Consider the following 23,627-nt stretch of genomic DNA (forward strand, 5'->3'; position numbering starts at 1 on the left):
GGAAAAGCTCACATAGACACCACTGGATTCAGCTCACTCGAGAGACACCCAGCTTGGGGAGCATATACCTTCAACAGGCTTGGCTTCTGCCCGGGCATACAAAATGGCCGAAGCTTATGATGTAACTGATTCAGCTCCCCTTATGCAGATGAGATCACTGTGTGGAGTGTGCCTGTGTGTAATTTTGTTTTGAAGTTTTAAATTTTTTTTTAAAGATCGAGAATGAATTAGCATGCCACTGAATTCAAACTCCAGATGCTTGCACCACCTAGTGGGCATGTGCGACCTTGTGCTTGCCTCACCTTTGTGCCTCTAGCTAAAGTGGGATCTGGAGAGTCCAACATGGGTCCTTAGGCTTTGCAGGCAAGTGCCTTAACTGCTGAGCCATCTCTTCAGCCCCCGTGTGTGATTTTGTTGCTGTTGCTTTGAGACAAGGTCTCAGGTCTCTCAGATGGTCTCAAACACAATGCAGTTCAGGATGACCTTGCACTCCTGATCTTCCTGAGTGTGCAGCATCACACCTGGTGGTGTTTTGTTGTTGTTGTTGTTTTTAAGGTAGGGTTTCACTCTAGCCCAGGCTGGTCTAGAAATCACTATGTAGTCATGTAGTTGCAGGGTAGCCTCAAACTCATGGGGATCCATCTGCCTCTGGCTCCCAAGCGCATGTTTTGCATGTTTTTTTGCTTTAGATTTGGAATCACGTGTGACCTTCAGCACTGGAAGGGGACTCTGGAATACGCTTTCCCTGTGTCACGCTGTTCGCCAGCTTCCCTGGAAGGAGTAGAAGCAATAGAAAAGAAATAATAAAACACATTTTTGCATGCTCTTGGCAAACCTAGTAGCTTGTGTGTGATTATCGTTGCATTCTGATCATGAGACAGTACTCCAACCTACACACTGGGCCAAACTGGGTGCTTAAGTCAGGGTCACCCGGGTGCCCGCCACACGTGCTCCCTCCAGACTCGAGTTCCCAGTAAACAAGGTCCCCACCGCCGGCAGCGCCTCGGCTTCGTGGCAAAGAGCCTGGGGCCTTGACATCCTGTTTGAGCTCCCGGCGGGCCCCGCCCGCTTTGCAGGTTCCTGCTCGTTCCTGTCGCTCCTGCGCAGCTCCCGTCCGGGCGGTGCTTTGTGCGGGTTGCTGGGGACGGTGCAGACTTTCTGAGAGAGCCGTCGCCGTCCCCGAGGCAAAGCAGCAGCAGGGGCCTGGACCTGGTCACCGGTGGCAGCAGACACGCCACGCAGGCCTCAGGAATGAGCTTGTGCGCAATGCTGCTGTCTGAGGATGGGACGCACTCCCTCCTGCTGACACCCCATGGTCACCTGCCACTGCCAAGGGGCTTACCTAGCAGTCCTTGTCACTGATTAGGAAAGGGGGGAGCTGGGGACAGGGAGCCGGACCTCACCTCAGGAGTTCCCCAACCCAGTGACCTGACTCCAGTGGCCCCAGGTCACCCCATGTCAGCTGTGATGTGGACTGCAACCTTCCTCCACCCCAAAATTTCTCATCTAATGCTTCAGACATTGCTGACTGAAGAGAAGTGACACTGCAGAAGAAAATCTCTGTGTAGGCGGAACTGTCGTGTATGTAAATTCCCTGAAATAACCCAGAAACAAACAACACAGGTTCAAGAGTGGCCCTGGCACCCGGGCTGAGTTTGGCTTATTTTGTTGGCTTCAGACAGCTTCTTGCCATACAGCCCACATTGGCCTCGACCTCTCAGTACTGACATGGAGTCCAGGAGTGACCCTCATGCCAAGTTCCTGGTTTTTGGAGGACTATTTGAACCCGAGGCTTTTGGAAATGGCTGACTCCAAATCTAAGGGGGAAAGAAAAAAAACAAAAACAAAAACAAGCATTTGGGATGCAGAGGTAGGAGGATCACCATGAGTTCGAGGCTACCCTGAAGCTAAATGACTTTGCCTGAACTAGAGCTGAACCCTACCTCAAAAAGCAAAACAATAAAATTTGGGTTTTTTTTTTTTTTTTGAAGTAGGGTCTCACTCTAGCCCAGGCTGACCTGGAATTCACTATGTATTCTCAGGGTGGCCTCGAACTCACGGTGATCCTTCTACCTCTGCCTCCCAAGTGCTGGGATTAAATGCATGTGTCACCATCCCCAGCTAAAATTAATTTAAAAACCAGCCAGGTATGGTGGCACACACTGAGGAAGATCAGGAGCGCAAGGTCATCCTGAACTGCATACTGTTTGAGACCGTCCTGAGCTACCTAAGACCCTGTCTCAAAACAACAAAATCACATTCATGTACACACACATGCACACACACACACACACACACACACACACACACAGAAATATAACACAAGTCACGAAACCTAATACTAGCAGTAATGAGTAATAGGAATGGCACATCTAGACGACTAATCATGGCAAAGTGACTCAGATGGTTAAAACAAAACAAAACAAAACACAGAGGTTACTACTGACCAAATATGGGGTAATTTGAGTTGTGATGGGCAGAATTGAAACTATCAAGTATGCTGAATTCTATGAGTCCTTAATGATGCTGAAAATGAAATAACAGCTCACCTTTAGAGGGCAAAAGAAAAACTATTTCCTCTTGAACATGAATAACTAAAGGGGGAAATGAAACATTTAGTCTTTTCTAGATTGTACCACTGGATAGTTAAGTAGATAGGAGATCTCTTTACAGAAAGACTCCAACTAATAAATGAAACAGATCAAAGAATTAGAACGTTGTTATATTGCAACTTCTAGTGAAAACTAGAAGCAGGCATTATGGGTATTTTGAGGTACACTTATAATCCCAGAGCTTTGGAGGTGGAGGCAGAATGAAGGACCTAATCAAGACAGGAAGGGGGCTGGAGAGATGGCTTAGCGGTTAAGGCACTTGCCTGCTAAGCCTAAGGACTCATGTTTGAATCTCCAGGCCTCACGCAAGCCAGACACAGTGACACAAGCATCTGGAGTTCATTTTCAGTGGCTGTAGGCCCTGGCATGTCCATTCTCTCTCTCTCTCTGCCTCTTTCTCTTTTTCTATTTCTCAAATAAATAGAAAAAAATTTAAAAAGAAAGGGATGGAGGGAGAGTAGGGAGATAAAGAGGTAGATGTTACCGCAGTGTGGGGAATTGAATTGTCAACTTGGCTGACTTAGAATCACTGAGGCGTTGAGAACATTCAGGGAGCGGGAAGAGCCTCCTTCCACGGGCAGCACCATTGCACAGGCCGGGCCCAGGATGTAGGAAGCAGAGAGAACTCGTTACCTTCCGCCCCTCGCCGTGGGCAGCCGCCTCAAGCTCCTGCTGCCGTCTCTTCCCGCCGTGACGGACCGGCAACTGGAAAAGCCAAGTTAAACCCTTTCTGCCTTATACTGAGTCGAGTTTTGCCAGGCATTTTGTTCCAGCAACAAGGGGACCCTGTACTTCGGTAGAGCTGAACCGGAGCGATCAGCAAAAACTATGCCACAGACTCAATCTGTCTTCCGCTGTAAATGCAAACACTGTTCTCACCACCTCAAAGAAAACTCGACAATTAATTTTGGAACCAAATATGACAGAATTTGGCCCAGAGGCACAGATTCAGGTTGTCTCAAATATATGTAATAACATTTATTCTGTACCAGGCTGACCTGGAAATCACTCTGCAGTCCCAGGCTTGCCTCAAACTTACAGTGATCCTCCTGCCTCAGTCTCCCCATGGCTGGGGCTAAAGGCACGCACCAGCGCACTCAGCTTGTAATAACACTTGAACTCATTTTGTGTGTGTGTGTGTGTGTGTGCTGTACGGACATGTTTATGCACATGCCCACGCTCACACATGGGTAGACCAGAGGACGACATTGGTGTCCTCCTGTTTTCCTCTTCTGTCTGATTTCCTTAAGACAAGGTATTGTTGATCGTGGATCTCACGCCATGTTTTGGTTGATTGGTTGACTGGTAAGCTCTGGTGAGTCTCTGTCCCTGTCCTCTCAACCCCAGGAGGAAGGAGAGACCAAGAATATGCTGCTAGAAAAAAAAAAAAAACAAAGAATATGCTGCTAGAGCTGGGCGTGGTGGTGCACACTTAATCCCAGCACTCGGGAGGCAGAGGTTGTTGGGCCCTGAGAGGCCCGGGCGTGAGGCCTAGTGGAACTTCCTGAGCCTAGCCAAAGTTTGGCGACCTGACTCTGGCCAGCTATGACTCAGCAAGATGCCTAATGGCTTCTTGCCTGCCACTTCTGCTCAGGAGTTGAAATTATCATTTCAATAGTCACAGTTTACTATTGGCCCTTACCTCTTCCCCCACCCCCCAGCCCCTGTCCTAAAATCCCTGCCTTCATCCCCAACATTATATAGGCAACGGCTCATAGCAATAAAGGGAATTCCTGCTTCCACAAGACTCCCGACTCTATGGTTTTTCTCCGGTGGCCAGGAGAGGTTTCTGAGTTGTAGTACGCTCATCTTCCTCCTCAACCCCAAGGGAGGAACCAGCAGGCGTAGTCGTTCCCTCAGCACCACCTGCCCCTGCTGGTGGAGCCCAGAATCTGGTGCCTAACGTGTGGCTCTTGGAGTCCGGCAGACAAGTGCCCCGTGACAGGCATTCGTAGAGGAGGTAATCAGTGTACATGTGCAGGTGAGCGTACCCTCATAAGTTATGAGGCAGTCTTCATATTTATCAAGGAATAAGCTGAGATGAACCCGACCATGTGGATGTCAATCTTTTGGAAACTTTGTTTTGGAGAAATAGGCATGGACTTGGTGCTTACAAATGAAGGTGTCTTCTAGAGTGGTGTGGTGGTTTGAGTCAGGTGTCCCCCATAAACTTAGGTGTTCTGAATGCTAGGTTCCCAGCTGATGGATATTTGGGAATTAATGCCTCCTGGAAGGAGTGTATTGTTGGGGGCGGGCTTATGGGCTTTATAGCCAGTTTCCCCATGCCAGTGTTTGGCATACCCTCCTGTTGCTGTGATACACCTTATGTTGGCCAGGGGGTGGTGTCCACCCTCTGCTCATGTCATTGTTTTTCCCCTGCCATTGTGGAGCTTCCCCTTGAGCCTGTAAGCCAAATAAACCTCTTTTTCCCAGAAGCTGCTCTTGGTTGGGTGATTTCTACCAGCAATGCGACCCAGACTGCAACAGTAAAGTGGTACCGAGGAGTGGGGTTGCTGCTGGACACCTGACTGTGTGGCTTTGGCCTTTTGGAGCTGGTTTTCAAGAGGAATGTGGAAGGAGTTGAAACCTTGGTCTAAGAGATGCCTTGCAGTGCTGTAAGTACAGCTTGGTAGACTGTTCTGGTCTGAGCTGCAAGACCTGAATGCAGTAAGAGCTATGGATTGTGAGGTTTGGCTTATGAGGGTGAGAAAAAGCTTTGCCTGGACTGGGCTAGCAGTCTGGGTGAGAAGCTTGCTCTTGTGCCCATGTCCTGAGAAATTGTGCAGGGTTGCTTTGCATAGAAATGAACTGGTGTGAGCAGTGAGAGATGGCACAGAAAGAAAAATCTTTGGGTGAACTGCTGCCTATTCAGCTGCAACTGAGAGATTACAACCTTTGAGACTGGGCTAACTGACCTGAGCTGGGGCAACAAGAATAATGTAGACTCTTTTGAAGGGGCCTGAGTGCTCAAGGAGTGCCCTGTTCTTCAAAGTCTGCTTTATTCCCCCCTGGATTAACAAATTGGCACCCTACCTGGTATCATGGAGTATAAGAAATGCTGGAAAGAGGGTCATTGAGTTTGCAACACGGTCTTGTGTTTTGGAAATGGCCATGGGCAGTGTGAAGTGGGTTTGCTGGTTGCCTTCATAGAGACCCCATGGGGCCATGAGGATGAACCGTGGCTTGCAGTGAAGACCCGGCGGAGATGCCGGGACCATGAGATGGCTGCCGAGGAGCTGCCGGGCCCGATGAAGTTTCCCAGGACTGTGAGTAGCCTAGCTGGAGGGGCGGAATTGGAATGCCAGAGACTTGTTGCTGGTTAGAATTATCGGACTTGAAGATTTGTCACTGGTTTGAGTTGCTGGACTTGAAGCTACAGAGTTTGATGTTTGCCCTGGTTGTTTTAAATCTTGTATTGGTTGAATGCTTCTTTGCTATGCCCAATGCCATCTATTACAGTGTGAATATTTATTCTGTGCCATTCTGGGTTTTTTGAGGTTATTTTTTGGTATTATGGCTCAGTTAAAAGATCTTGGGCTATGGGAATGTATGAACATCATTGTAATTGATAAAAACAATGGGAACTTTTAAAATGAGATGAATGCATTGTATTTTACATCATGTATGGATATCAGTTTATGGGGGCCAGGGGCGGAATGTGGTGGTTTGAGTCAGGTGTCCCCCATAAACTTAGGTGTTCTGAATGCTAGGTTCCCAGCTGATGGATATTTGGGAATTAATGCCTCCTGGAGGGAATGTATTGTTGGGGGCGGGCTTATGGGCTTTATAGCCAGTTTCCCCATGCCAGTGTTTGGCACACCCTCCTGTTGCTGTGATCCACCTTATGTTGACCAGGGGGTGATGTCCACCCTCTGCTCATGCCATCGTTTTTCCCCTGCCATCGTGGAGCTTCCCCTCGAGCCTGTAAGCCAAATAAACCTCTTTTTCCCAGAAGCTGCTCTTGGTTGGGTGATTTCTACCAGCAATGTGACCCAGGCTGCAACAAGTGGTAAACCAAATTTTATAGACTATTTTGATGAGAGTCTGAGAATGCTACGTACAGACAACATTAAACTTCGAGGCTTGGCTTATAAGCTTTCTAAGAGGAAAAAAAAGACTACAAGGGACTTCATTGGAACTGGGCTATTGGCATAAGGGCTGGCTGTGTCCTGCTGCCCAGGCCCAGATAGTTTAATCAAAGTTAAATTAGTAATAGATTGATATGCTTAGCTAGAGATATTGGATTAAAATATTTAAATTTTTTTGTTTGGTTTGGTTTTGGTTTCTTGAGGTAGGGTTTCACTCTAGCCCTGGCTGACCTGGAATTCCCTCTGGAGCCTCAGGGTGGCCTAAAACTCATGGTAATCCTCCTGCCTCTGCCTCCCGAGTGCTGGGATTAAAGACGTGCACCACCACGCCCGGCTGAGACTTAAGATTTTAAGCTAAAAAACCTCAAGCAAGTTAAAATTACAAGCACTGAGACTACTTTTAGGTTATGGTGGTTCACTTTACATTGTTTTAGTCTCTCCTTGCTATGCCTTATACCAGTTAAAAATGTTTACTCTATGCCTTTATATGTTAGAAGTGTTTAACATGTTTAATTTTACAGATCTTAATATCTTAAGTTGGTGAAGAATGTGGAGACCTTTAAAATTAAACTAAGTACAATTTATAATTATATGATGATTATAAATATATTGGGAGCCAAGGACAATATGTGGTAATTTAAATAGATGGCCCCCCTCCTGGAAGCTTGTGCCCAGCCCTCCCCTACTGGGTGTTGGTGGGCAATCCACCTCCTGGGAGACTGCCATGTGGCTCCCTTGGACTGACCCAGATGGGGACAGGGGAGAAGTCTACCCTCTCGTGATGACTGGGCTCACTGACCTTTTCCCATGCCTACTGGGCATCGGCACATGCCGGGGAAAAATCTAAACATGCCATCAGTCATATGCTTCAATGTTTTGCCACTCTCAGGTTGTCTGATCAAATTAAAACAGATAATGGCCCCTACTTCGTAAGCAAGACCTTTATAGATTTTCTCCAAACCTGGAAAATCTCACATTCCACAGGCATTCCATACAACCCCAGGGGCCAGGCTATCACTAAAAGATATAATCAAACTCTCAAGTCTCAATTACAAAAACAAAAGGGGGAATCCTTACCCCACATGACCAACTAAAAAGGCATTATTTACCCTACATATTTTAAATTTTTCTAACAATTTATAATGTGTGATGGTTATAAATCTATTGGGTTCCAGGGGCCAAATGTGGTGATTTAAATAAATGGCCCCCAATATATTCAATTGTTTATCTTAAGGTGTGATGGTGGGTTTCAGATTTCAATCTAAAGATATACAAAGTGTGCCTAACAGGAGTTCCTAAAGTGTGCTGTGACATTTGGCTTTAGGCTTGTACTTTTAATGTCTATCTATCCTTCATACTCACAGCTTTAACGTAGCACCTGAGAAAGGTCAAACTTTACCTCCCTTTAAGATCTTGGGCTCAATCCTTATCCTAGATACAGTTTCACCTGTTAGACGCTCTATATACTAGGGTTAAAAGTTAAAACTCGTTTGGAGTGTCATATAGATTTTCAATGGATTTATGTTACTTCTAAAAAATATAATGACAGTCAACAGCGCTGGGAAAATACATTTATCTAATTCAGTTACATTCAGAGATTTTGTCTTTGCAAAATAATCCTCTTACTTTAGATGCAGCTAAAGCTGCTGCTGACTTAATATTTGCTTTTAAGTCTGCCTTGCCTGGATGAAATTCTCTCACTTCTTGGATAAGAAGCTACTGCTACAGGTGTTTGTCTTTTGCTCATTCTGTGTCTGCTGCCCACACTTGTTAAATGCCTTTTGAGATCCATTATAGATATCCATACAAAAATACATGAGATACAGCTACGACCTGACCCTGGCTTCCTGAGACATTATCTTAAAGCCCCTGCAGAGGCTGGTAGTCAAAAACGGGTAAGATTCTCTCGAGTTAGGTCAACCTAAGACAGGGCATGAATGATGGAATTCATGTACCAATGATGAGTAAGGCCTAAATATCATAGAGGACAACCTAAGACAGGCACAGTCTTTCTGTACCAGGCCCAGAAGGGCCTGGTTCATGAAAAAAATAAAAAATAAAAAAGGGAAAAGGAATTGTCTAAAGCCATTTGGCTGGCCTTGTAGCCATAGTTCTGGGCCATTTGATAGCAAGACTTTTGCACCTACATGTAAGCAAGATTATAAACATTCAGTGTTACTGATAAGAGCTGGCCATTCCTTAATATTTATGTTCATATTGCTGAGATCAAAGGGTTTGTTTATTTCCCAACCTAGGGATAATCTTTTGTACTGAGAAGTGATTAAAGTACGAAAACTCTGTAACAAATCGAGTTTTTTGATGGAAACTTGTGTGAAGCTCAGAAAATTTTTGTCCATGGGAAAACTTTGTAAAAAGAAAAAGACCCATTTAGGTACCAGCGAGAGACCTAAAATATCTGGGCCTCCCTGGCTGCTTACATTACAGTTGCCCATATGACCTTAAAATATTACTCAGCCGCCTTCCCATCCCCATCCAGCTTTTCCCAATGATTCCTCTGGGCATTGGGGCCCCACCTTCCCCTAATGATTCCAATATAGATGTGGGATACATTCATCCTTCCTTCTGTACTTTTAACACAACTGAGCCCAGTGTGCTTAACGCTGCCCGCCTTCTGGAATGGTTTATGTTTGTGGAGGCAGGATGGCCTATGACTTTCTGCCCACCAATTGGACGGACTTTTGTGCCCCAGCCACCTTAATCCTAGATGTAGATATCATTCCTGGAAATGAGGCCCTCCCTATGCCCTCCTTTGATTATATCAGAGGGAGACCTATCTCCAACAACAGCTAGATTCCCCGGCTGAGTTAGTCCTACAAAACAGGAGAGGACAAGACCTACTAATGGCTGAAAAAGGAGGTGTATGCTTGTTTTTACAGGAACAATGCCACTTTTATGCGAATAAACAGAAATCGTCTAGGACAAGATTAAGAGGCCCCAGGAAGACTTGGAGAGGAGGCAGCAGGACCTCCAGGAAAACCTGCTGCGGATGGGCCTACATGACTTCTTACCCTACCTTCTCCCTCTACGTGGGCCCCTCCCCCTTCTTCTCCTTCTCCTCACTGTTGGGCCTTGTGTAATTAACAAAATTACACAATTTATTCACCAGCGGCTAGAGACAATAAAACTTCATCAGGTCGAGATACATTATCACAGGCTGGCAACTCAGGAATTAAGTTCCTTAAATGACCCATTGCCACCTCCTCTGCCCTCCATGTGACTAACGACGGGTAAGATCCCCAGAGGGGGACAACCTAAGACAGGGGCCATGGTGACTAATGCTCTTACAAAAATAAAAGGGGGAGATGTTGGGACCTGAAAGGCACAGGCTTGAGGCCTAATGGAACTTCCTGAGCCTAGCTAAAGTTTGGCAACCCATCTCTGGCCAGCTATGACTCAGCAAGATGCCTAATGGCTTCTTGCCTGCCACTTCCATGCAGGAGTTGAAATTACCATTTCAATAGTTAGTTTACTATTGGCCCTTTCCTCTCCCCCCCTCCCCCGTCCTAAAATCCCTGCCTTCGTCCCCTACTTTATATAGGCAATAAAGCGAGTTCCTACTTCATAAAGACTCTCGACTTAGTGTGGTTTTTCTCCGATGGCTAGGAAGGGTTTCGGAGTTGTTCTGACACTCATCTTCCTCCTTAACCCCTTGGGAGGAACCAGCAGGCCTGGGCCTTCCCTCAGCACTACCTGCCCCCACCATGGAGCCCGGCAAGAGGTAAGAGGACCATCATGAGTTTGAGGCCAGCCTGAGACTACAGAGTGAGTTCCAGATCAGCCTGGAATACAGGGAGACCCTATTTAACAAAAACAAACAAACAGAAAAGAGTATGTTTTCAGTGCAACTGCATCATTGTCCTGCTCTGAGGCAAGCTTGGGCCAGGACACCCACAGTTGCTGAGGTCAGTTCTCCATAGCACACTGGTGTGCAGACACAGGACACTGAGGCCCCAAGTCCCAGGGCAGCTTTCTGTTCAGTTCATGCAGAGGGCGGGCTTATGCAGGCCTGATAATTCAAGGGGAGTTTCTTGTTTATCCCCCATCTTGTGACAAAGGCTTAGATGATGGGAGTCTGGGTCACTAGGGAAGACAAGTAGGCGCTCATCTCCTCTCGGGATAGTTATTTGCTGTCAGAGACTCACTGAGAGCTGACAGTCTATGTGGATTGCACTGCATCCTGTATACAGAACTATGAAGGACTAAGCTGGGCTTTGTGGCACAAGTCTTGAATCCCATCGTTCAGGAGGCTGAGGCCTATAGGGGATCACTATGAGTTCAAGGCCAGCTTGAGGCTACACAGATCAGCCTGGGCTAGACTGAGATCTCTGTCACAAGAAAAAAAAAATCTATGAAAGGTCATAGCTACATATGTTTTTAAAGTTTTTAATTTTTTAATTGACATATTCCATAATCGTAGACAATAAGCCATGGTAATTCCCTAACTCTCCCACTTTTCCCTTTGAAACTCCACTCTCCATTATACCCCTCCCCCCTCAATCTTTTATTTTGATGTCATGATTTTTTTCCTCCTATTATGATGGTCGTGTGTAGGTAATGTCAGGCACTGTGAGGTCATGGATATTCAGGCCATTTTGTGTCTGGAGGAGCATGTTGTAAGGAGTCCTACCCTTCCTTTGGCTCTTACATTTTTTCTGCCACCTCTTCCGCAATGGACCCTGAGCCTTGGAAGGTGTGATAGAGATATTTCAGTGCTGAGCACTCCTCTGTCACTTCTTAGAACCATGGTGCCTTCTGAGTCATCCCAAGGTCATCACCATCTGAAAACAGAAGCTTCTCTCACCAAAAGTGAGAGCAGCATTAACATATGGATATGTTTGCCACTTTTATTTTTATTTTTTTGTGGTTCCGGTTCTACCTGTGCTCTCTTCTGTTAACTAGTATTTGAGTATTGCTTGTTTTATCTAGGTTCCTTATATGTGTGCTTTTCCTTTTGTTCAGCATGGAGAATTCTATCAAGTATTTTCTGTAGAGCTGGTTTTGTCTTCAAATACTCTTTTAACCTGCTTTTGTCACAGAATGTCCGTATTTCTCCATCATTTGAATGGATAGCTTTGCAGGATAAAGTAACCTTGGTTGACAGTTGTTATCTTTCAGAACTTGGAATATATCACTCCAAGCCCTTCTGGCTTTTAAAGTTTGTGTTGAATAATCTGCTGTAATCCTGATGGGCTTGCCTTTGCAGGTAAATTGATTTTTCTCTCTAACTGCTTTCAATATTTTTTTCCTTGGTTTGTGTGTTTGGTAGTTTGATTATAATATGATGAGGAGAGGTTCTTTCCAGGTTTTGTCTGGCTGGGGTTCTAAAGGCTTCCTGTATCGGCATTGGCACCTCTTTCCCAATTTGGTGGAAGTTTTCTTCTATGATTTTGTTGAAGACGCCTACTATGCCTTTGGAGTGGAATTCTTCTCCTTCTACTATGCCCTGAATTCTTATATTTGATCTTTTCCTAGTGTCCTGAATATCTTGAAATTCCCACTCATACTTTTCTATAAGTTTGTCTTTCTCTTTGTTGGACTGTATTAGATCTGCCACCTGATCTTCTAGCTTAGATATTCTGTCTTCTCCTTCATCCATTCTACTGGTGAGATTTTCTACAGAGTTTTTTATTTCATTAACTGTGTTCTTCATTGCTAGTACTTCTGACTGGTTTTTCTTTATTAATTCTATTTCCTTATTTATGTCTTGTATTGCCTTCTTTATTTCATTGAATTGGTGTCCTGCATCTTCTTTGATTCCTTTGATTTCCTCTTTGAGTTCCTGTTTGACTCCTTTGATTTGTTCTCTTTTTTGAACATATTGACAATCATTCTTTTGAAATCTTTCTCAGGCATTTCCTCTAACTCGTTTTCACTGGAGGTCATTTCTGATGCATTAATACTTTTAGGTGGATTTATATTATCTTGCTTTTTAGTGTTTCTTGTGTTATAATGTATATATTTTTGCATATTAGATTAAGTTAATGCTTGGATTTTCTAGCTAGCTGGGTATTCTTAGCTATATCAATTGATTTGATGTTATGTATTTTCAGGGTAGGAGCTTAAGGTGTTAGGTGTGGCTCTCAAGACTCTCAGAGTATCTACAAAGGTGCTCCTAGGGGTTGAGTTTCCCTACTATGGGAGTATTCAAGTAGGCTGAGTGGAATAAAATACAGGTAGATTCTAAAAGTTAACTAAACACTGTACCCATTCAATCAAAAACAAACAAACAAACAGTGTGAAAACATGGGCAGAAGCCACACATTGCTAGGAACCAATATCCCTTTCATCTTACTTTTCGCGGGAAACTGTTATTTCCAGTCAGGAATTAAAGGGTGAGCTTGTTTAGCTCTTCCTACCAGGCCTTTTGAGGCAGGGTCTCACTCTAGCCCAGGCTGACCAGGAATTCACTGTGTATTCTCAGGGTGACCTTGAACTCACAGTGATCCTTCTACCTCTGCCTCAGGAGTGCTGGGATTAGTGTGCACCACCATGCCTGGCCCAAATAATTTTCTAAAATATATTTTAAAATTTATTTATTTGAGCACGAGAAAGAGACAGAGAGACTCACCAGGGCCTCCAGCCATTGCAAATGAACTCCAGATGCATGCACTACCTTGTGGTTCTGGCTTACTGGGTCCTGGGGAATCAAACTGAGGTCCTTTGGCTTTGCAGGCAAACACTTTTAATGGTTAAGCCATCTCTCCAGCCCCCAAATAATTTTTTAAAATATTTTATCTTTATTGGAGAGAGGTAGGTAGATATGGTGCACCAGGACCACCAGCCACTGCAAACTCCAGACACATGTGCCACCTTGTGCATCTGGATTATGTGGGTCTAGGCAAGCGTCTCAACTACTAAGCCATCTCTTCAGCCTCCTGCCAAGTAATTTCATCACAGTTACAAGAAGGTGACTGACAAGAGTACCCGTGAATAAATTAGTCTTAGGAGTAGACAGCCTTCTCCCTGTGTACCTCGCTGACAGTGATTCCAGGCATTCTCCATCACTGCACAACATCACAGCTAGCTAAATCATGAAACACACAATGCTTCTCCAGTGTGGAGACATCCAAACACACCCTGTGGACACAACTGCTCACATCTAGCTCCTGCCTCTGGCATTTAACTAACAGCACGGAGAACTTCAGAAGTGCCAGCCTTCATGTCACGGGAAATACAAGTACTTATTGTTTGAGACTGTTAATGGTTATAGATGGTCCTTATGAAGTTTCAGTGTGATACGGCAAAGGACTAAATGTGTGAATTCGTGAGTCACACTGTGTTCGTGTGGCCCCAGGGGGCACTCAGAGGCTGGCCACCAGGCACCACAGCCCACGCAGGCGCAGCTCTTCCCTCTACGAGCTGTCATCCGCATACACCCATTAACCTGACACAGCTGTAGTGTGAATGCATCCACAGTTCAAACCAGGAGAGGTAGATTTGGAAGAAGAAATGCTCTTGTTGCTATAGGTCGTTAAGACTCAACCAGCACCAACCATTTAATGGTACCATGAAAATTCAGTGCGATACATTTATGAACAGTAAATGAACTCCATGATCTCCTTGAAGCTCCATTCTGAGTGAGATGGTGTACTTGGAAACAAGTGATTAGACCAAATGTTTAAACAACAAACAATTATCAATTCTACAATATTCTGCCACTAAGCAGACATAATTATATTTTGAATACATCCACAGTTCAAACCAGAACACAAATACTAAGAAGAAATTCTATTTTTCCAGTACATTGCAATGAGATTCCACCAGCAACATCTAAAGGTACTGTGAAAATTCAATGAACAGATAAATGAAGAATTATACTGTGTCCCATATATAGAGCTATGAAGGAGTCAATGTTTTTTTTTTTGTTTGTTTTGTTTTTTCAAGGTAAGGTCTCACTCTAGCCCAGGCTGACCTGGAATTCACTGTGTAGTCTCAGGGTGGCCTCCAACTCATGGCAATCCTCCTACCTCTGCTTCCCAAGTGCTGGGATTAAAGGTGTGCGCCACTATGCCCAGCTGAAGTATATATATTTTTTGTTGGTCCTATTACCTTGCATTGCTGGACAAGCATCCAACCACATGCAGCTTATGGGAGGAAAGAGTTCCTTTGAGGCTCACAGAACCCAGGGGAAATATCATCAGTGGTGGAAGACGTTGGCCTGTTTTCAAAGATCATAGCAGAGAGATATCACCGAACAGCCAGCAGACACAAAGAACCAGAGCTCAAACTGCTCTGAACACACTTTAGGGCTGGACTTAGGACCTACCCCAGTGACACGCCCTCCAAGAGGCGGCTGGAGACTTAAATTGTAAACTCAATTCAAAACCCCTCAGGCTACAGGGAGTTACATTAACACTCCCCGGCACATAGGTAAAACGTGTGGTCTTAGCTCATCAGTAGAGTCACACCACAGAATTTCAAAGTGGTTTTGAAGCCAGGTTGGGTTTTAAATGAATGATTCACCATGGGCAGCTGAGGTGGACACTTACGAGCAGTGTGGCTTCATCAGGTGTAGCAGAAATGGGTGAGCCACCCTCCAATGACCTTCTTGTGGATGACAGCCCATCAGAAGTGTGCTCTCAGCAAGATTCCATCAAAAGTCAAGCTATTAATTTTGAGAAAACCACGACGGTAAAACATTCACTGAACATCAAGTAGGTAACAGTGTTGTTGGTTGATCCTGGGGGAACGTCTTGTGAGCATCTAAAACGTAGAGCACGGTTTTGGGAGTTTCTGCAAATGCCTTGTGTGTGGTGTCTCTGGAATAAAATCTTTCTCCTTTGATCCTCTACCCATCCCCAGCATTATAATCAACTTCTCTCTTCTTTTCTTCTAAATGTCTAGGCCAGCTACTCGAAATTCTTTCTGTTTTTGGAAGGCAGCAAGGTACCTAGAGAAAGAATGCAGAATCACCTCCTAATCATGTATCATAGGACAAGGATAAATTACCCAAGAGTTACGAAAATCATCTGGTTACTTGGGGAAGAAATAGTATTTAAGCCTTCATCTTACACCATTTATATTATACCACTTTCCAATTTATATTTAAAAATGCACATAACAGAGGTGGCTTAGCAGTTAAGGTGCTTGCCTGTAAACCCTATGACCTGAGCTCAATTCCCCAGTGCCTATGTAAAGCCAGACATATAAAGGGGCACATTTGTAGTGGCTACAGGCTCTGGTGTACCCATTTTCTCTCCTGGACCCCTCTCTGGCTACAAATAAAATAAATGAAAAAAAAAATGGGGGGGGGGGCTGGAGAGATGGCTTTGCAGTGCAGGTGCTTGCCTGTGAAACCTAATGAACCAGGCTCAATTTTCCAGGTCTCATGTAAACCAGACACACAAAATGGTACACATGTCTGGAGTTTGCTTGCAGTGGCTAGAGGCCCTGGTGTGCCCATTCTCTGTCTCAAATAAAAATAAATTTAAAAAAGTGAACAAAAATGCACACAATAATGCTGGAGAGATGGTTTAGTGGTTAAAGATGCTTGATTACAAAGCCTGATGTCTGAGTTCAATTTCCCAGTACCCACAAGAAACCAGATGCTTTTGAAGTTTGTTTGTAGGGGAAAGAGACAATGGTGCCCCATTCCCTTTCTCTTTCTCAAAGACATATTAAAAAACCACAAAACGTGAAAAAATGCATACAATTAAAAGCAAAAAGAAAACCCAGACAAACTAAGTACATGTCTCGTCTCTAGGTGAGAATAGAGTTCTGAATTAGTAAGTGGCAAAGAATTAGCTCAAGAGCTTTGAGATTTGGGTTTCATGAATCTTATGGACACAAAGTGGCCATAGCATGCATGACCTCACAGTGGCTGTAGTTTTACCCACACCACAATGGACCTGTCAACATGTCATCACACATGGCGGGGGTAGGATATGAGGGGGAAGTACAGTTAATCACAACTAAAGATGGTATGAATAAGCATTTGGAAACCTATTGCTTTGTTAGCTAATTTAAAAAAATATAATTTCATGAAAAACGAGAGCTCAAACAAAAGTACCTTGTGGGGCTTGGGGGAGGGGAGAATGCTGTGCCTAGAAGACACAGGTTACTTAAAGAACATCCTGGGGAGCTGTTCATCAGGGAGGACCATGAGGCCCCCAAAACGATACAAGCTTTTGCCAATGCTCTTGGGTGCCCATCAGAATTGATGGTAAGATCCTCCTGCAGAAGACACTGCATGCTTCAGTTGTAGCGCACTGAGAAATCAAGCTGCTACTGAGCTGGAAGCCTCCTCCTTGCTGGCCAGCCGCCATACTGCTTGAAAACGCTGAAACAGTCACCAACGGTCTTAACCCACAGTGGACCCTGCAAGCTATGCTATGTCTAGTCAAGCAAGATGTGCCCACAGGAGGACAAATACCACAATCATCATGGGATAACCAGCTGGTCTATAACTGGGTTTGAAGCCTGCTTCCTGGTAGGGAATTCATTCCTTGTACTGAAAGCCTGGTCAAAAAAAAGGCTAGAAAGGTCATAGACCCTGGCAGGGCAAGTTACTACTGTTATTTGGCTAAACTGTTATGCTGTGCCCATCAAAATGCCCTCTTAGTACTGATGTTTATGCCCAAGGAGTAGTGGTACTCTAGCCTTTGGTGAGAGGCTTCCTTTAACAGACAGTGGCAACCAGTAGGGAGTTCTCAGGACTTCCACCAGTCTGACAGTGGAACACTCAGCACTGAATGAGACATTTCTCACACGCCCTCTGAGACCCAGGGGACATTACAGAAGAGTGCTTTGGAACTCTGTCTTCCTGACATGAAGTGACCTTTGCATTCACAGCCTCAGGAGCTACTCTTTCCTGCACAATATTGGGCCTATCAACATGCCATCACTGAATTGAAGAAACAGGAGATAAAGGGATGGGGGGGGAGAACTACTCTAGATGGAAAAGAAAGGACACCTTTGGAAAAATACTGAGAACAGTGGCAGAAGCACAACTCTAGAGCGTCACAGGAGCTGGGAAAGAGCTACAGAGTTTAGGGGAGGCCTGAGCACAGCCACTCACCCTCACCCTATCAACTGGACCAGGCCCGCTGGCTTTTCTTCTGGATTTGGATCTCTCACCCCATGTTTAACTTTCATTAATCATCTGTGGTTTTCTCTTCATTTTCCCTTTGCGCAGTTTCATCCCTAGGGGGGAAAACCCATCACAGTATTATATCATTTAGTATTAGAATTATGGCCAGTTTTCCTAGCTCTGGTATGCACCCTCAAAAATAAACTTGGGCTGTAAAGATGGCTCAGCAGTTAAGGTGCTTGCCTGCAAAGCCTAAGGACTCATGTTAGACTCTCCACGTCCAACATAAGCCAGACACATAGTAATGCAAGGTTGTGCATGGGCACAAGAGGATGCATGTACCTGGAGTTCTACTGCAGTAGCTGGAGGCCCTGGCACACCAATTCTCTCTCTCTAGCAGAAAAAAACAAAAAAACTCAGAATGGGCAGTAACAAAATATTTATATTATTGCTTCATATGACAGAAAGGAGATTAAAATTCTCCAATTTCAGGGCTACTGAAATGGCTTTGTGGTTAAGGTTCAATTCCCAAATACCTACGTATGCAAGATGCACAAGGTGGTGCATGCATTTGGAGTTTGTAGTGGCTGGAGTCCCTGGCACATCCATTCTCTCTCTCCCCCTCTCTGCCTCTTTTCCTTTCTCTCTCTTTCACAAATAAATAACTGAAGTGTATATTGCTTTAAGTCTCCAACTTGTGCTTCCAATTGCTATGAAACAGCACCTCAGCAGATCATTAATCACAACTCCCGTACTGCAGCACAAGGAGAACACTGGAAATGAACCAGAAGGCTCAAACAAGTTCTCGGTACTGCCGAGGAAGGACAACCCTTACTTGATCTTTATCTTCTCTTTCCTGTGATAAATATGTATGATCTGTATTTTGTTTTGTGAGGTAGGGTCTCACTCTGGCCCAGGCTGACCTGGAAATTACTATGTAGTCTCAGGGTGGCCTTGAACTCACCACGATCCTCCTACGTCTGCCTCCCGAGTGCTGGGATTAAAGGCATGTGCCCCCACACCTGGCAAGCATCCTTTTTAAAACTATTTTTTTTGCCAGGTGTGGTGGCACATACTTTTAATCCTGTCACTTGGAAAGCAGAGGTAGGTGGATTGCTGTGAGTTCCAGGCCAGCCAGAAACTAGAGTGAGTTCAGCCTGGGCTAGAGTAAAATGCTATCTGGAAAAACAATAAACAAGCGTAAACTTTTTGTTTGTTTGTTTGTTTGTTTTGAGTTAGGGTCTCATTCTAGCCCAAGCTGACCTGGAATTTAGTCTCAGGATGGCCTCGAACTCACAGTGATCCTCTTACCTCTGCCTCTGAGTGCTGGGATTAAAGGTGTGTGCCACCATGCCCAGCAATTTTTTTTTTTTTTTTTTAAGAAAAAAGACGTAATTGGGATCAGCCATGTGACATTTGCAACACAGAGTTCAACAGCTTTTCCTTCTCCGGCTTTAGTCACATATGTGTTTTAGTGTAGCATTTATGCAGCATTTCATCTTTAGAAGAACCAAAATCAACAATTGTGACCTTGCCTAGAATACCAACCATTTACCATTCATTTCTTAGAAGAAGTCCTAAAACAATTTATAAATTTTCCAACATAATCTATTTTTACTCTGAGACCCTTCTATCTCTACAGGATTTTCTCATAAAATGCTCTCAAAAAAATACATTAACTTGGAGAAATGGCTTTGAGGTTAAGGTGCATATCTACAAAGCCTAAGTACCCAGGTTCGATTCCCCAGGACCCACATAAGCCAGAAGCACAAGGTGGTGGATGTGTTTGGAGTTCATCTGCAGTGGCTGGACACCCTGGCATGCCCATTCTCTCTATCTGCCTTCCTCTCTCAAATAAGTAAAATATTTAAAAAAAACCCCACATTCAGATGAGGCTTTATATCTCCTTCATTTAGTACCAAGTATTATCATGTACATTAGGAAAAACTGGGGCAAGACAGAAAGATGGATTGGGACTGGAGAGATGGAAGCTGGTTAAAGGCACTTAACCTCCAAAGCCTGACAGACTGGGTTCCACTCTCCAGTACCCATGTAAAAAGCCAGCTGCACAAAGCAGCACATGCATCTGTACAATGTTTATAGTGGCAAGAGGCCCTTATACTCTCTCTGTCACCCCTTTCTCTGTCTTTGCCTCAAATAAACAAATAATTTAAAAAAAGTGTTTTAAAACTAGGCATGGTAGCAAATGCCTTTAATTTCAGCACTCGGGAGGTAGAGGTAGGAGGATCACCATGACTTCAAGGCCACCCCGAGACTACATAATGAATTTCAGGTCAGTCTGGACTAGAGTGAGACCCTACATCGGAAAAAAGAAACAAAAAGATAGGTTGCTTAAGGCACACAGGAAACAAGCGACAGCTGAGTCTAAAAGGCCAGCCCTGCTCCACCGCTGGTGTGTCACAAGGCCTGTGCTTTTGCAGAGAAGACACACAGGGCTGACATTTCACTCCTCAAAGCCACATTCTGTTTCCCACTTAATGTCTGGTACATACCACATTCCATTGGAAGTGCTTTGCTGATTTTCTAGGCAGCAGTGAGGCAATCCTAGACCACTCATTTTTCCCACAGTTCATTACTGCTGCTTTCAGAATTTTATCCTAGAAAAATTGTCAAAGAAAATTACACTCAATCATCAAACTCCAAAAGAAAAAAAGGCAAATTGCAAATTAGCCTTCTAGAATGTTGTAGACACGCATGCACGACCACACACACACACACACACACACACACACACACACACACGCAGAAACTACCCGCTTAGGAGCCCTCCCAACTTGAGAGCTTTTTAGCTTTATTACTATTTTCTGCTTTATTTCTCTAAAATAAATCTTTCTTAACTTTAAAAAGAAGTATGAAAACCTCATGGACTGTCAATGATAAATAGTATACAAGAATAAGAAAAACAAATATTAGGATGGAGAGATGGCTTAGCAGTTAAGGTGCTTGCCTGTGAAACCTAAGGACCCAGGTTCAATGCCCGAGTAAACCATGTAAGCCAGATGCACAAGGTGGTGCATTCGTCTGACCTCGGGCCTCCAAGACTCAGAAAACAACTTGGAAGTCTAATTCGGCACTCATAGAGAAGATGGAGGTGGCCTTAGGATTCACATCTCCTCCAGACACATCAGTTGCTTGGGCCAGTCTAAATAATGTGACACCAGGGAACCCAAACCATTATGGAATGCAGCAAACCCAGGGCAGCCTGGGAAGCCAGGGAGGACAGAGCCTCTTTACTCCATCTACTCTATGACAATTGAGATTAAAACAAGTTTACAAAGAGAGAGAGAGAGAGATCTCACAGCGATGGTCATTACCTGCACAGTACTGGGTCCATCAACAGGACATCATGAATGTTACAGGAAGGCAAAAAGAAAAACAAAACAAAACAACACAAAAACACCACACGTGGAAACACAAGAGAAACTACTAGTGGGAAAAGAGGAAGGGATTCAGTGTAAGACACCTGGGCAAAGGCAGACTAAAGTAATCAATGGGAGGCGATAATGACCAAAATACACTAGGTTTATGTACACAGGTATTAAAATTGTCAGTAAAACATTGTTTTTTAAAAGGAGGCTACAGAGCTGGCTCAGTGGGTAAACCGCTCACCACACAGTCTGAGGACCCAAGTTAGGATCCGCAGCCCTCATATGAATGAAGTGTGGGTGTGGCCACCAGCCTTTGACCCCAGGGCTCAGGAGGCAGACAGAGGGCATTCCCAGGACAAGCTGGCTACCTAGACCAGCTCAGTATGCAAGCCTGGTTTCAAGTGAGACAACAATCCTCAGTAAAGAAGGTGGGAGGCAATCAAAAAGACACCAGGGCTGGAGAGATGGCTTAACCGTTAAGACGTTTGCCTGCAAAGCCAAAAGATCCTGGTTCCACTCTCCAGGTCCCACGTAAGCCAGATGCACAAGGGGGTGCATGCATCTGGAGTTTGTTTGCAGTGGCTGGAGGCCCTGGCGTGCCCATTCTCTCTCCCCCCTCCCTCTCAAATAAATAAAGACTAAAGTAAAAAAAAAAAAAAAAAAAAGACACCAGGGCTGGAGAGATGGCTTAGCGGTTAAGGTGCTTGCCTGTGAAGCCTAAGGGTCCAGGTTCAATGCCCCAGTAAACCACGTAAGCCAGCTGCACAAGGTGGTGCATTCGTCTGACCTCGGGCCTCCACACACATCTTCACATACTTGCTACTGTTTTACTCCCCACACACACAGGCAGAAAAGACTTCAAGGTTTTGATCCCTACACAGGAACCCTGCTGTTTCCAGATCCTGTGTATGCAGCTCTCTCTCCTTCAGCAGTCTTCTCTCTTCCAGCTGAAACACCTGCTTCCCTCACCAGCCGGGGCCATGTTCAGCGCTTCACTTGTAACTTTATTCAGGTTCTGCTGCACTTCACCGCATCTTCAAGTACTGACGCCAGGCATCGGCTCTACTAGATTCGCTCCAGAACGTCACCAGGCAACCTGCTTGTCATGCTGGCGACTGTCCTGGGTGCGAGGCCTTCCAAAGCCTGCGCCCCTGCAGTGCTGGCTGGTAAGGCAAATAGCAGCTGGTGTTTACTGAAGCCCAAGTGCCTGACTCGTTCTCCGTGTGCCAAACGTATCACCTCCCCGCATCCTCAACGGAGGTCCAACTAGTACCTCCTCCAGAAAAACAGGGAAACTGACGCTTTGGGAGAGTAAGAGGCGTATTAACTCACTGCATCCTCAAAGGAGGTGCAAATAGGGAAACTGACGCTGAGAGATTAAGAAACTTCACGCAATGACAGGTGCTTGCAAAAGCGCGGAGCGAACTGTAAAACTGGAAACAGAAAGCCACTGGGGGTGGCACACATTCTTGGGGTGACTGCACAAGGATCCCGAGAAGTGTTTCTGGGCTGGGTGGGCGGGAAGGGCGCCAGGCAACGGGAAGCTCCTGGGAGAAGGCGCAGCGGGCAAAGCCGGCGTCCGTCCGCCCGTCCGTCTGCACGCGCGCTTTCTGTCGGTGCTTCCTCCGGGGCTCGGCGCGCGCCCGGCCTGGTGCACTGGACACCCACGGGCGCCCGTCCTGCCGGCTTCTGTCCAGCACCGGCGCAGAGACAGCAGCGCGGTGAGACGCGGCTCCTGACCCAGCACCGAGCCGGGGGCTTCCACCGCGAGCCCGGCCCCGCAGGCGCTCGGAGGACCCGGGGAGGAGCCGGCCCGGGCCCCGCGGGGTCCCCCCGCACACCCCGAAAGGCCGCCGCGGCCTCCCCGCGCGTGCGCACAAGCTCCCCGAGCGGACGGCGGGAAACGGAGACCCACCTCGGTGTTCCTCCCCCCTTGATCATGATCCGAGGCATCTTGGCGGTGGGGTGTTCCCGGCAAACGGCCGCGAGGAGCTTCTGGAAGAACTAAGGCCGCTTCGGTCCCGGTGCCTCAGCCGCGCCTCCAACAGCCGCCATGAGCTTTGAGGAGCTCTGCGCAGGCGCGGGGGGGGGGGGCGAGGAATCAAATCTCGCGAGATCTCAGCACGTGAAGGGGAAGCAGGGCCATGGTCCTGTGAGTTGGAAGCCTGATAGGAAATCATGGATGATCTGTTGCTAAAGTGCCCCGGGACCATGGTCCAGACAAGTTAGATTGAAGCAGGCCTCTTGCGAGGTACTGTGACAGCCCTAAGAAGTTGATACACCTCTTAAAAAAAAAAAAACAAAAAAACTATTTTGGGCTGGAGAGATGGCTTAGCCGTTAAGGCGCATGCCTGTGAAGCCCAAGGACCCAGGTTCAATTCTCTTGGTCCCACATGCATCTGGAGTTCCTTTGAGTGGCTAGAGACGCTGGATTGCCCATTCTCACTCTCTTTCTCTCTCTCTGTCTTAAATAAATAAAAAATCTAAA

General features: G+C 45.6%; 1 protein-coding gene across 1 annotated transcript in view; it reads right to left on the reverse strand.

The window, feature by feature from the left end:
• The window catches only part of LOC123462832 (putative KHDC1-like protein), a 36,568-nt gene extending 13,362 nt beyond the window's left edge, over positions 1-23,206 (reverse strand). The window contains exons 1-2 of the mRNA XM_045156966.1: positions 23,055-23,206; positions 20,264-20,368 (exon numbers count right to left, since the gene is read on the reverse strand). Of these exons, the coding sequence (XP_045012901.1) occupies positions 20,264-20,344 (81 nt within the window). The 5' untranslated portion in view covers positions 20,345-20,368; positions 23,055-23,206. The remainder of the gene's footprint in view (positions 1-20,263; positions 20,369-23,054) is intronic.
• Positions 23,207-23,627: the final 421 nt, after the last annotated feature.

This window comes from Jaculus jaculus, chromosome 8 (genome assembly GCF_020740685.1).
Source record: "Jaculus jaculus isolate mJacJac1 chromosome 8, mJacJac1.mat.Y.cur, whole genome shotgun sequence".
Taxonomy (NCBI): domain Eukaryota; kingdom Metazoa; phylum Chordata; class Mammalia; order Rodentia; family Dipodidae; genus Jaculus; species Jaculus jaculus.